The 14,224-nt window shown below is 44.6% G+C and overlaps 1 protein-coding gene across 29 annotated transcripts in view; it reads left to right on the forward strand.

Annotated features, from left to right (window-relative positions):
• The window catches only part of NRXN3 (neurexin 3), a 1,375,103-nt gene that overhangs the window by 441,647 nt on the left and 919,232 nt on the right, over positions 1–14,224 (forward strand). For all 29 annotated transcript variants that reach the window (XR_006291425.1, XR_006291426.1, XR_006291424.1 and 26 more), the window contains 2 exons: positions 3,292–3,730; positions 8,832–9,215. Coding sequence is in view for 22 of the 29 variants with exons in the window: in XM_043548139.1 (XP_043404074.1) it covers positions 3,292–3,730; positions 8,832–9,215 (823 nt within the window). In the remaining 7 variants the exon portion in view is untranslated. The remainder of the gene's footprint in view (positions 1–3,291; positions 3,731–8,831; positions 9,216–14,224) is intronic.

The following is a 14,224-nucleotide window of genomic DNA, read 5'->3' on the forward strand; positions in this document are numbered from 1 at the left end:
GGACTGGGCATAGATCCCATGTCCTCATGGAATCAGGGCTGTGTGGACTAGCAAAAGCAGTATCCCAGCTCTACAGCAGCCTTTTTATTCTTTAACAAAACTTTATGCTTTTCCTGTTGTGTTGCCCTGTTGAGTGATGTAATTGAGTCCCATTTCTTTTGCTCTTTTCCATAATTCCTCTTAATCAGGGAAATTAACAGGGAGGAAGGATGTGTTTATGGCTAAAGCATTGGTGTCAGGGGATCTGTATTCTATGACCTTGGGAAAGTTACCCTCTCTCTTACTCAGTTTCCCTGTCTCTAAAGCTGATAATGATGCTCACCTTATGGGTCCAAGAGATGGAAGGCACTAGCAAATGGAACATTATTACTATGATTAAATGAGAAGAGGACAGGTTAAACAGTTATTTATAGCTACATGTTCAAAGACACCAGAAGACCTGGTGAGGTGCGTGAAGATTGAGATCTCATAAGGGCAACCTGGAGGTCCACGTAGGCAGTCAGGAGGTGGGATGTTCCATTACAAGATAGGAGTCTCATTCTCAAATTGGGAGGATTTCTGTGTGTTCTGGACTCAGCATCCTGACACATTTTGGTGTGACAGTGTTTTGTCTTTTACAGATAATTTACACAGGAAAAATACTGGGCCACTGGCCCAGACCCTCTGATCTGGTGAAGCAGTACTTCCCACAGGCCCCAAGGAGTTGCAACAAAAGTGGCATAAAGCCACCTTTCTGTCCTTCAGTCCTGGAAGCGACTTAGGCCAGTTTTCCCTCTAGTGCAACGTAGAGCAGCCTCAGGGTTGCTCTGTTATGTGACTGGTAGGAGGAGTGGAGGAGGTTTAGGTTGGATATTAGGAAAAACTTTTTCACTAGGAGGGTGGTGAAACACTGGAATGCGTTACCTAGGGAGGTGGTAGAATCTCCTTCCTTAGAAGTTTTTAAGGTCAGGCTTGACAAAGCTCTGGCTGGGATGATTTAATTGGGGATTGGTCCTGCTTTGAGCAGGGGGTTGGATTAGATGACCTCCTGAGGTCCCTTCCAACCCTGATATTCTATGATTCTATGGTAGCAGCCTCCCAGGGGTACTCTGCCAGCCCAGGAACACCAAAGAGCAGGGCAGTCTGGCCATGCCCTCTCTTATCTACAGACCTCACCACTTGTCAGGATGGGCCAAGAGTGGCTGACTTAAAGCCAGTTCTATGAGCTTCACACCACTCTGGGATTCCACTATGCAAGCCAAATCCTAAACTGGTGAGTTAAACCATGATTCCATCCAGTCTGGGCTGCCAGGCTGGCACAAAAAGGATTGAGCAGGGCTGAGAATATGACCTTTTTTGTGTGCTACTTTATAATAGAAAGGGGGGTGTGGGAGTTTGTTTTGTTTTTAAACCCTGTTCCTGTGTTTGTTCTTTACATTAGAAATATCAGGAAAGTTGTTTTATTTTGCTGGAGTACTCCTTGGAGGTCCAGAGAACTGGAGGGGAAGCTTTCTCAGCTCTCAGTTGAAGGGGCAAAGTGTTGTGAATCTTCCACAAAAGAGTTTTTTTCTCTCTCTCTCTCCTTTCACTTGTGATGTCCTACCCCTATTAGTTCTCTAGTTATCCACAGAATCTTTGAGGAAAAACAGCGCATGAATTTCTAAGGTGAAAGAAAAGCTGAGTCGTGCCCCATTTAAACGAAAGCTAACCAAACAAAACAACCCTTTCAGTCATAGAATCATAGGGTTAGAAGAAACCACAAGGGTCATCTAGTCTAACCTCAAATCCTTCCATGTAGCTCACAAAGAAGTAAAAATGGTCATAAATAGTTGTATTTGCCTTTTGAAGTGGTAGCAAGTGTCACTTTTGTGTCATAAAATTGGTGCATAAAATGTGTTTTTAGCAGGTTTACAGAGAGTAGACATTAGAAATAAGGTCTTGGTCTCTACTGTCATATATCCCAATGACACACAGCCAGTCTACAGAAATGACAGAGAGCACTGAGGTTGTGACACAATCATTAAATTCAAGGTTTAGAGATAGCATCATCTAAGGATATATTTTGTCTGTAAACTTTTAACAAATAAATTGCATTCCCCTTTTGGATATTAATTCATTAGTATTTGTAAAGAACTTTGAAGATGCAGAGTGTTATAATTAGGAATATCGTAAGGAAGTGGCCAACATTTATGTGTCACTAGTGCCCTCTACTGGATGGAATCAGAACTACTTGACTGTGTCATAGGCCCTTAAAAACTATCTTACATCAAGTGTCTCTTTTAGCTAAAGAGGCAGGGGTTTGTTCTCTTGGAGCAGGAGGATCTGAGCTGTATCTCAAATGCCATTATAAAGCTCCAAGGGGGTACTGCATGAAGCCTAGTGAAAGCTGTGGAGTCTTAAGTGGGTACAGATTTCTCCTTCTTTTTTTAAATTATTCCTGGTTTATCTACTTTAGAATTTTATCAAACCGCCCCTCCTACTGTTATCCTTTTATGTTTGTTGCAGATTGATCTTCCTGATACTATAAGCCAACGTGGCTTCCCTCTGTTTCCTCCCTTTTCAATAGTGACTCAGTTGTGTCTGTCTGGTTCTAGAAATAGGAATCTCTAGTTTACTTGAGCTCCCCCTCTGGCTGGATGTCAGCCTCTGGGATAGCAGAACAAACCTGTTGTAAGGTTTTGTGACTGACAGAGTGTTTTAAGATTTCTTGATGAGAGAAAAGTTAGGGCTAGTTTTGTTTGTTTGCTTTTGTGGGGGAAGCTTATGGCTGTTCAGGATCCACGGTACACTCACCAATGTTTCCTAGCACCTGTAAGGTAAGTGAAATTTTAGCACTTCTGCTCCAATGTTTAACTGACCTTATGAGGGTACTAAAGAAACTGCAGTGGTGGTCCAGATTTTCTTACAGAGCTTGTGTATGTGAATACTAAGGGTACACTCTGTCGTGTGTTTTATAGTGGGGTCTATATAAATGAAGCATCATGGTTCCAGCCGCAGAGTGTATATTATGTACTAGATCCTCAATGGCAGCGTATGCAGTGGGATCTGTGGTGGGGTTATGGTGCTTCCTGACCTCCAGTAATTGTTCTCTTCTGCTGTTCTGATGTATGGTATTTATAGCGCGCCAATTGTTATTTCCAGGCACCATCCTAGCCCTGTCCTCCCTCTCTGTCACCATGTAAGATTCTCCCAAGGTCTCATCCCCACTCCCCAAAGCATTTTTGAGTGTTTCTTTCCCACGCCTGGTAGGGATTGGGAGGCATTGTATTGGTTGCAGAATTGATGTATAGTGTATATCTTTGTCTCGGACAGGTTGTTTATAAGAATAACGACATCCGTCTGGAGCTGTCTCGCTTGGCGAGGATCAGTGACACCAAGATGAAGATCTACGGGGAGGTGAAATTCACATGTGAGAACGTGGCCACGCTGGATCCCATCAGCTTTGAGACTCCAGAGGCCTACATCAGTCTGCCTAAGTGGAATACCAAGCGGATGGGCTCCATCTCCTTCGATTTCCGCACCACTGAGCCCAATGGCCTGATCCTCTTCACCCATGGCAAGCCCCAGGAGAGGAAGGATGCCAGGAGCCAAAAGAACACCAAGGTAGACTTCTTTGCAGTGGAGCTGCTAGATGGGAACCTCTACTTGCTGCTTGATATGGGCTCCGGCACCATCAAGGTGAAAGCCACCCAGAAGAAAGCCAATGATGGAGAGTGGTATCATGTTGATATCCAGCGAGATGGCAGATCAGGTAGGAGCATAAAATCTTAAACAGGTTCATCTTTCTCCTCTGGTGGGGGAGCATAAAATCCTGGTCCTTTAAAATTCTTACTCCTAAAAGGGAGTTGCTTTCTTGCAAGAACTCAGTGTTACTTAAAGAAATTCACCTAGCAGAATAGGAGACATTTCAAAGGGCCAGAAGTGTATGAAGTATTCAACGTGAGCTTTAGAATAGCCCCACAGAAGAAGCCTTTATAAGCAGCACTTCAGCATCTTACTCTTTAACTCTATTTAATCTGCACCTAGTTCAGTAATCATGTACATCATCATAGTGGTCATTTTTGGGGGGCCAAGCCTTGGGGTCAAGTGCATAAGGAATTTTATTATTTGGCTTTTATTCCAACTAACTCCCATTGACTTCACTGGGAATAAAGAAGTGCTGAGTAGAAACTGAGTAAGACCTTCAGGATCTGACCCAATATTAGCACCCTCTCCTGGGTCTATGTAGGGTCTGGGGAGACTAGGTAACACAATTAACAGGGAGAAACTTCCAAACTAGTGGAAAATTTTGTCGGGACAAGGGAGAGAGAGGAGTTGGGCAATCACTGCCCTATTCTCTTGTTTCCTTTGATGCTCTTGCAGATCACTGTTCGAATAGGGGTTCTTCCTTTATTCTTAGCTAGGCTCTCCCTTTCCAAAGTATTTCTCAGAGTGAAAGTCCTTCTCTGAGTCTTTCTATATCTGGTTGAGTCCTCTTTGCTGCTTCTCACTTTTAGAATTTCAACTGACAGAATATATATATTCTTTATACTATGCCTGTCACTATATTATCTAGTTTCCAAAGGTATTTTCTTTGTTTCTGATGTTGTAGAGCAAGCAAACATATACTCGTGGTTGTGCTCCAAAATAAATTAGGAAGTTAAATAATCATATCTACAATTTGATCCTTGTGAATATGTGAACAGTTGGGCTTGAACTTCTCCTAGACCAGGGGTAGGCAACCTATGGCACGCATGCCAAAGGTGGCATGCGAGCTGATTTTCAGTGGCACTCACACTGCCCGGATTCTGGCCACCAGTCTCAGGGGCTCTGCATTTTAATTTAATTTTAAATGAAGCTTCTTAAAGATTGTAAAAACCTTATTTACTGTACATACAACGATAGTTTAGTTATATATTATAGACTTCTAGAAAGAGGCCTCCTAAAAATGTTAAAATGTATTACTGGCACACGAAATCTTAAATTAGAGTGAATAAATGAAGCCTCGGCACATCACTTCTGAAAGGCTGCCGACCCCTGTCCCAGACCATCAGGAGTTGAATGTCTGGCCATATGTTGCTGTAAAGGGAATTTTGCCTACATTTACAGTTAGGTCTGGGATTTGACCTGTGATCTCCATAATATAAAGGTCCTAGATTTGTGCTTCTTGGGGCTTGCAATAGAGTGTTCTCAGCAGAGGGAATTTGCTTCCCCTGATTTTTCAAAAGAGCTGACTTTTAGGGACTACTGCACAGCCTCTCTCTTTATCCAGGCCTTTGTCTGAAGAGCTGGTCATTTCTGTGATCGTTTAAAGGAGTTTCTTTGTGTTTGACATTGAGCCCATCTAGGTTTTAATGTATGTAATTTGATTCCATTAGCACCTAGCGACATCGACAGGAACATTTTACAAATGAAGACGTAAATAAATAAATGATTTCTGTAGATTTTCTAGAATCTAATTAACTTGCAAGGATAAACTCAATTAGTAGCGTTCATTACTGCCTACAGTTTTGCTTGCTCACATGGAGCATACCTGGCCCTTGGACAAAGAGCTCCAGAGTAAGAAGAAAAAGATGAAAAAGCAAAGTCCTGTTTGAAATGGCTTGTTAAAATCCAACCTGAGAGGGGCACATTTTGGTGCATAATGATAGCTGAGATTGACATTACCCCTAGGAGAAGTCACCTGAGCGCCCCAAGGAGGCAGATTGCAGGACTGACCTGTTTGTTGCTCAGCAGAAAGGTTTATTGATTGCCTGAAACCTGATCAGAGATAACAGACTTCAAATTAAATGTGCTTTGTTGAACAACAGTGAACAGATTTGTTCTTTTCTTTTTTTAACTGAATTTTATGTGGGTGAAAAGTGCTGGATTGAGAGCCCTGCCCTCTGATGTCCTTTCTGCCAAGGTAACAGGAGCACCAGCACTGAGAGTTCCCTCATGTCACCCCTTTAGTGTGCATTGAGCATTCAAACCTTCAGGGGCCTCTGCTAGGGATGAGAAGGGAATTCAGTCTCCATGGTTTGTTCAGTCCCTGGCTTTTCTGCTGATTGCCAGCAGGTCCTGTGCTTTTTGTGACGTGGACATCCGCCTGTTAGAAACTGGACTGAGAAACAACAGACTCATTTCACATAGGTCATCCAATAACCGTTAGACTTTAATAACTGAAAACTGGTTTTGATCTGGGCTAGATTTGAGCCAGTGAACTGGACGTTCTGTATCTCATTCATAAGGTACCCCATCCTCATTAGATTCTTTCCTTTCTTCCAGTTCTCCCAAGCTTTGAGCTCTGCTGAGCTAAGCAGAATCACCTGTAAAGGTCCAAGTTCTCCCTACCACTAGGCACAAGAGTAGGAAAGGGGCTGCTGGGAAGCAGGGCAGTTGTCCTGCTCACATAACCTCTGGCATCTCCAGTCCCCTTTGGTTCTGCATGTGCTTCAGTTGGTGATGGCTGGTAACACAACCAAAGCTCTATTTTCACTGTATGCTGACAAGAGCTGACAGCTCGGACTTGGATGCCTAGCATCCGCTCCCGTATCCTGTAACCTTTCTATCCCCAGGGCAGCCTCCTACTGGTAATGTCCATGAAATCTGTCACCCTTTCTAGCTGGGAAATGCTGCACCTCATTACAAGAGAACATTTTCAGCCAATTCTGAGCTACAGAGCACATGTTATCCCACCCCTGCTGACTCTGAAAGCCTTCCTGGCAGACTGGATGTCCGGTTGCACCAGTGTACTGTTTCCCATATTGGCTCTGCCGTCACTGGTTGCTGCCTTTTTGGGCACTCCCACTCGCTTACACAGGCCCCCAGTTAAGGCCCTTGAGAGGTCAGAAATGAGGCAGAAGAGCCCTTCTGATTTCTGTGGTAGAGCTTTGTTCTGTCTTCCCAGAATTGTAGATGTTAGAGATAGAAAAGATTTCCTAGCTCATCTGGTCCCTTCTCCCTAGGTCCAGTGCTGGACTGGTCCCTCCAGTGGCTTTTCCAGTCTGGTCTTAAAAGTTCCATGTAATGGGACTTGTGTCACTTTCATAGGGAGACTGTTGTAGAGCCTAATGCATCTCACAATCAAGAAGCTTAGCTTATTACTCAGCCTAGATATATACTTCCTTTCTTAATTTCATCCTCTTCTTCCTTGCTTTACATCTTTAGCCTTGGTATTTCCTCTCCTTCCTGGGTATTTTCACCTTTTCAGTATTTGCAGACTGTGTTATGTCTCCCTCTCTGTGGCTGATTGGCCAAGCTAGTCAGGTTTCATCTGATCTTTTAACCTTTTCCCATAAGTCAGACTCTCCAGCCCCTTGATCATTTCAGTTACCCTTCTCTTGACTCTCTTTTTGGTAATACAGTATACTGTCCACAACATGAACACAACCTTCCAAGTGCAGTGGCAGCAGAGCCAGGTGGAGAGGGCCTGTGACCTTGCTGCTCTGTGATGTGCTGCCTTTGCATATAGAGCCGTATTGTGTTCCTGCCATATAAAGTGGAAAATGTCTGTGGTGGTGCAATTTACTTACACAACATGGTTCATCAAACAACCCCAGTTCTCTCTGAGCCTTTAATTTGCAATGCCTCTATTGCCTCAAACACTCTGCTGCCTCTGACATTATCCTTAAGTTATACAGAACATCACACACGTGAAATGCCCTGTTTGCATTCTGTTCTCTGTTCAAGAAGATGCGTATTACAGCTTAAGGGGGGGAAAGGCATATGTATGTGACTGCATTTTCTCAGAGCAAACTCTATTAACCAAACTCCCCTGCCCCCTCCTAGGGGTGTAGGATAAAGAATGCAGTGATCTGGAATTAATCTTAAAGCATAGACAGTCCCTTTTGGGGACACAGAGTATCTTAATGACAGGGCAATCACATGTGATGATTTAGAGCTAGATGGAACAAGTTTCTGATTCTTAGTTCAAAGCGGATTGGTGGGCTGGTGTCCCTATTTCAAAAACAGCTGAAGTCCTGAACGAGGAGCAGTGTCGTCTAGTAGACTGCACTGGGCTGGCCTGTTAGAGACCTGGGTTCTGCTTTTATCTCTGCCACTGACCCATTGGATGATCTTGTGTTAGTCTTTACACTTCTCTGTTTTTCCCTTGTACCCTTTGTCTGCTTGATTGTAAACTCTTCATGGCAGGTACTGCCTCTTCAAATATGTATGTACAGTGCCTTGCACAATGGGGCTTTCAGCTTGAAGCCTAGAAGCAACTCTACTACAAATAATAATAAGAACTCTCTCTTTTGGAGTTCACCTTCACCTCTCTGTCTCCCCATTTTCCCACCTGTGAAATGGGGATAATGGTACCTTCTTTGTAAAACGCATTGAGGTCTGCTGATGAATAGCATTGTATAAGAGCTATGTATTAGTATTAGTACTATTTATTTTAATCCTATATAGTACCAGAGCCTTCTAATTCCAAAGCTGCACTTTGTGATTTCCTGCTTTGCAGGGTGAATCCCATTGAATAACACTGAGTTCCTGGGTTTTTGCTCTTTTTTTTTCTTTGTTTAAAGAAAGACCCTTTCTTCCTACAAGACAGGAGGAGAATTAAGACCATGTTATTGAATATGTGTATTATTGTAGCACCTGGAGTCCCTAATCAGGAGTGGGACCCCATTGTACTTTGTGCTGTAGAAGCACACATGGACACACAGTCCCTGCCTTGAAGAGTTTAGAGCCTGTGGCTGGGGGGAAGAGGTGGGGAGGGGCAGTGTAGGACAAACTTTTTCAGTCAGTGCTGTGTTTTACTGGGGATCATCAATCTCCCCACCTGAAACCATCATCGTTAACCTGCATTCAAGTACTATAGGAACTATACTAGACCTGCGCTGTCAGTGGAGCTGTTGGCTGATGTTTCCTTTTCCTCCTTACCCCAGGTACCATATCAGTGAACAGCAGGCGCACCCCATTCACTGCCAGTGGGGAGAGTGAAATCTTGGACCTGGAAGGGGACATGTACCTAGGTGGGCTACCTGAGAACCGGGCAGGCCTCATCCTCCCCACAGAGCTCTGGACGGCCATGTTGAACTATGGCTATGTAGGCTGCATCCGGGACCTGTTCATCGATGGACGGAGCAAGAACATCCGGCAGCTGGCGGAGGTGCAGAATGCTGCCGGGGTCAAATCCTCCTGCACCCGGCTCAGCACCAAGCAGTGCGACAGTTACCCATGTAAGAACAATGCTCTCTGCAAGGACGGCTGGAACCGCTTCATCTGCGACTGCACTGGCACTGGCTACTGGGGCAAAACGTGTGAGCGGGGTAAGTCAAGTGTGCTTTGAGATCGTGCTTACCAAACTGGGTGTGTGTAGGAGCTCAGTGAGGACAAGACTGTGCTGCTCCTGGACTTAAATTTGGGTTATTATGATGGTGCCCCCAAGCTCCGGGGACTCTTCTCCTCACTTTGATGACTTAGTGGGATCTGAGTCTCTCCCACCCAATGGTCCTCACCACCCTGAGTACAAAGGAAACTCCACTCCCGTTTGATAGTGCCAATCCCTACCCAGATTACCAGGGAGCCTTCCTTCTATGATGGTTCCCCCTCACCCTCTGCCCCAAGGAGCAGTTAATCTTACTTTCATCTGAGCTGATGATACCGTGGGGAGTGGGGATCCTTCCTCCCAGTTCTGAAGTCTCCTTTCCCCAAGTTCAGTGTCTCTCCCTCTCTGAGTTCTGTCTTTCATCTGTTGGGGCACAAAATGTGGCTGTGTGTGATGAGTTCCAGGTGGCTTATTGGTAGCAGTCCCAGGTGCAGGCTGGGGTCCTGCTGATCCTTTTGCTTTAGCACAGGCTTGGTTGACAGACAAGGAAGGTATCCCCCTGTCTGTGCCTCTCTCCTTCATCAGCCTGCACTGATGGCTGAGTTGCTGGCAGAGCCACCCAATGGGGTACCGTAGTATTGTGTTAATTTAGATGGAATAAATGGACCCAGAGAGTTAAAGGTGTTAACGTGACCCAGTCACTCTCCAACATTAAGCACTGTTAAACAAGGCTTAGGGTTTGGTATACAGAGACCTCAGCCTGCTTCGTACCATGGCAAACACACCATTAAGTGTCTGTTTAACCTTTTATTAAAGATACATGAAGAAGAGGGGAAAAGATTAAAGTATTTGAAATGTAAATCCCTTGTTCCCTTTCACTTTAACTGTTGAGAGTTTTTAGAAGGGAACCCCTCTTATTTGACAGTCTCTTTGATGGTAATAACTGTTCTTTTTGGGGAAAAGAGAAAAAGGTAGTTGAGATGGGCTGTTGTTGTTACTGTTGTAGTTAAAGTCCGAGCCCATTTCTTCAAAGACGAAACACAACAAACACACACAAGAGGGAAGAAAAACCCCAGCAAAGATAGAAAATGCAGTTTCTATCACTTGTGTTGACTCTCACTTGCAGCCTCACTGCTGGAAATACAGGCACAGCACATGGTCTTATTAGCCACCCCGAGACCTGGCAAACCGTAGCATTGTCCAACTGTTTAGGACAGTTCATTTAGCTGCCTCGTTCTGGTCACAGGCTTACAGCAGTGATGCAGAATATACAGTCTTGGCTGGGCAAGCCAGACTCTAATTAGACAGAATGCAGAAGAAAAGGGATAGGAAAGAGAAGAAAAATGGTAGTGAAGGGAAAGGACACAGGACAGAGGTGGGAGAGACAAAGTCTCTCATCCGAGGTGGTGGATGAGATTCAGCTGAAGCTGGTGGAGGTAGCAATGTCCTCTGGCTCCCTTTCTCTGGTCTGGTCTGGTCAGGACACCTCTCAGGATTAGATGAAGAAAGTCCAGGCTCCCAGGACACGGTGGAGGTGGCAGCTGTGATGGTGAAGCTTTTCCTTCCCCTTCTCTGATCTTCCAGTGTGCCAGTATTGTGCTTGCCTCCATCCATCCACCAATTTCCCTTTTAAAGTCTCTCTGATGTTAAGGACCCCAAAAAGAAGTGAGGGGGAAATAGCTCATCCCCTCATTATTTTGTCCACCAGTTAGACGTAATTTTTGATACACGAATGTGTATCAGTGTGATTGATTTCTGGTCCCTCATTTTTCGTGTTTACAAGACACGATCTCAACACAGTCCTTGAATTGTACCAGTAGGCCTTTTTGTTTGGACTAATTCAGCCCTGCCTCCCTGTTGCACCTTTTCCTATCAACATTTGTTATCATAGGTTATTGAGACACTTAATAAACTTTCCCACAGTTGTACAGGTGACCTCACAATTAGGGTGAATTTTTAGGCCCAGTTATCACAACACTAGTAACAAGGTGCCTCCAAACTCACCTGTGCCAAGGGCAAATCTGTAGAAGACAGTCAGCAATTTCTCAAGTACAACGAATGTCACCACACCTTCTCATTGTTGCTAGTTCTGTCTGATCATTTAAAGGCGTCTGATTGGGGATATATGAGACACAATTATTGCCAGTGCAGGCAGCCAAGACACATCCATTCTAGGCCAAATGAGACAGAGCTTAGCAAATAAAAGACATTTGATCTATAGACTGTTCAAATCCCAGACGGTTCCGTTAATTGTTTTTGCCCCTGTATTGCGCCCGGTGCCGTGCTCAGAATAAGCTGGATGAGTAAAAAAAAAAAAAAAATTGATAGCAGTAGGCCCACTTAACAAAGAAAATGGAACTTCCCTTTGGTAATGTTACTTTTTATTGAGATCAATTTCTCAGTAATATTTGGCTGTTAGGACTGGAGTGCGGCTGAAATGCACTTGTTGAAACACAGCTGTGGATTGTTGGCAGAATCATAGGGCTTTCATCTGTTTTTGCCCTCTGGCCTCCCCCACTTCGTAGCACAGTCTAGTGACTGGACCACATGTTTGGGGATCAGGACTCTAGGGTTCTGTTCCCAGCTCAGTCATGGATGTCCTGTGTGACCTTGGGCAAGTCACTCCCCTCGCTGTGCCTTAATTTTCCTATCTTTATTGGAGATAATGATACTGAATCACCTCCAATGAAGGTTGTGGGGATTAATTAGATACTGTGTGCAAAGCACTGTATAGTTCTGGGGCTTTGCAATTCACCTGCTCTGCAGGAGGGGAAGGATTTTATTTAACAGGAACTCACTGTAGATCAATAGAATTCTCCCTGCAGGGCAGTTGGGATTTTTAGGCTTTAGAAGTGCAAGATTTATTCTTAATGGTACAGCTTCCAAGGCCAGCACTACACAGTTTGGTGCCCAGCCTCACCCTGGCTACTGCTGGTGTTCCTAGTGCTGCAAGTGTGCCCTTAAAGGAAAGGGTGTCTCAAAGTCACCCTGTTTGACTGGGCCCCTAATAATTCAGCACTCTAGGCAGCCATGTATATCATCTATGCATAATGTCAGTCCTGAAGCTTCCCCAATACACTTTACCGGGTTAGATGACTGCAAAACTGGGTTTTCTGAACAGGGGTTTGAGAATTCCCCTGACCCACCTACACCCGAGTGCATGCTACCATTTTGAGTGGTGCTGTGTCAGGGAAGCACCACACCATAAATTCGTTGCTTCCTTATACTGTGTTGCGGTAGGATGAAACTCTAACTTTCTGCTTGTCCTTAGTTTTTGTTTGTGGCAATTTGTTATACCCTGGAGTGACCAACGCTGTGATAAAACTCACAGGACATTCCTGATTCCAAGTCCCTGTCATGAGCCTGGCTTGCAGGAGTCAGAATTCAGAGCTACCTGTAGGCATCCAATCTATAGTTGGATGAAATGTGTCTAATGACATTCAGAGCCAGGCAAATTTGGGCCAGCGTCAGAGTGGTCTGGGAGGATGAATGAATGAATGTACGTGCAGTGCTGTGGAAACATGAAGATCTCAGTAATATTGTTGATTGTATCTCCTAGAAACTACGGGTCACAAATCTTTTGGTGAGTGTGGGGCTGGGGATAAGTTGCAGAAACATGAGCTTCGGGGGACCTGAAGTCTGGAAATGCAGTAATGGTTATATGTGGAAACAGTGCAGGCCCCAAATCAGACAGAAGTTGTCTGTTTCAACTGAGTTTTACTTTGCAGCTCAGGGTGAAGCTCATGGGAAGGGATTGCACAGGGATTGGAACTGAAAAACTGCTCACACAACAAAGCCCTGCAGGCTGAATCATGTTGTGATGACTCCACGTTATCTGTTTCATGAGGTTACATCACAGCTTCATCACACACTGACACAACTGCTTGATCTCAGGACATGGCATCATGACGCAGTGATTTTGCCTGCATGACAAACAGAAATAGATACTGCCAATACTTGACTCGAACTTTTATGCCCTGACACCCAAAGGTGACTGTAAATCCAGCTGTCAGTTAGCCTGTGGCTCAAGCACTGTGGAGGGCAATGCTGCTACCCGCCCTAATGAGCACAGGAACTGGGGAGCTGCCTCAGGATTGGGGTGAACAGGAGATATAGGACAGTGAAGGCAAAATGTAGCCACGGCAGGACTGGGCTTTAAATAAATGACTAGCATCAACTGTTGGCAGCAGATGGCAGAATTTGAAACCTGCGCTTGGCAAGAACAGCCTGGCTCACTTCAGTCAGTCTTTAGTCCTGGGGAGAGGGAAGGGAGCGTAACAATAGTCAGTTGGCTTCACTGCTGCAGGGGGTTGAAAATTAGACAAAAGCACTTTCAGGCTCAAAGTGCCACAGCTGCTGAAGTTAAAGAAAGATCCTCCAGGACTAGAAGGTGGGATCGTATAGAGGAGTTAGTCTTAGAAATGGCAAAGACCTATTCTGTTCTAGTGTGTCTGTCATCCAGGATAGGATACCCCTTTGTTCAGCAACTCCAGTAAAGAGCATGGGGTAAAGGCTGATAGCTAGATTGTGTTGTTCCCTATAATGTACAGTAGTATATTGTTCCACATGCAGTATGCTGGTGAACTAGCCAAATTAAAACAGAAGTGTCCTGTCTGAGGACCAAATCCTGAAGATTTTTCACAGGTAAAACTTCTATCAGAATCATTTGTCCCTGAAACCTCTCAGTTTCACTTGAGTACCTCAGAGTTTGACTATAAATTGGGTCAAGATAAAGCAATTTGGATAAACAAGAACCAACCTCAGCCTTCATGTTGAACGTGAACTGAGTGATGTCTGAGATCATGTTTCAATGTGGGTCTTCAGTGTGATTGATTTTAGTTAAGGTCTCACACATCTGAGTTTTCTGTTTTCCATCAGAAATATCAAAACACCCAGGGAAAGGCTGCACTCGTGGTATTCTCAAACTAGCCCAAACCACTGTGGTAGTCCTGGAAATCATGTGCAAGAAGGACTGTTCTCATGAGTCCTGTGGAGTGAAGGGATTGCAAT

The sequence above is a fragment of the Chelonia mydas genome, chromosome 6, assembly GCF_015237465.2.
Source record: "Chelonia mydas isolate rCheMyd1 chromosome 6, rCheMyd1.pri.v2, whole genome shotgun sequence".
NCBI classification, from domain to species: Eukaryota; Metazoa; Chordata; order Testudines; family Cheloniidae; genus Chelonia; species Chelonia mydas.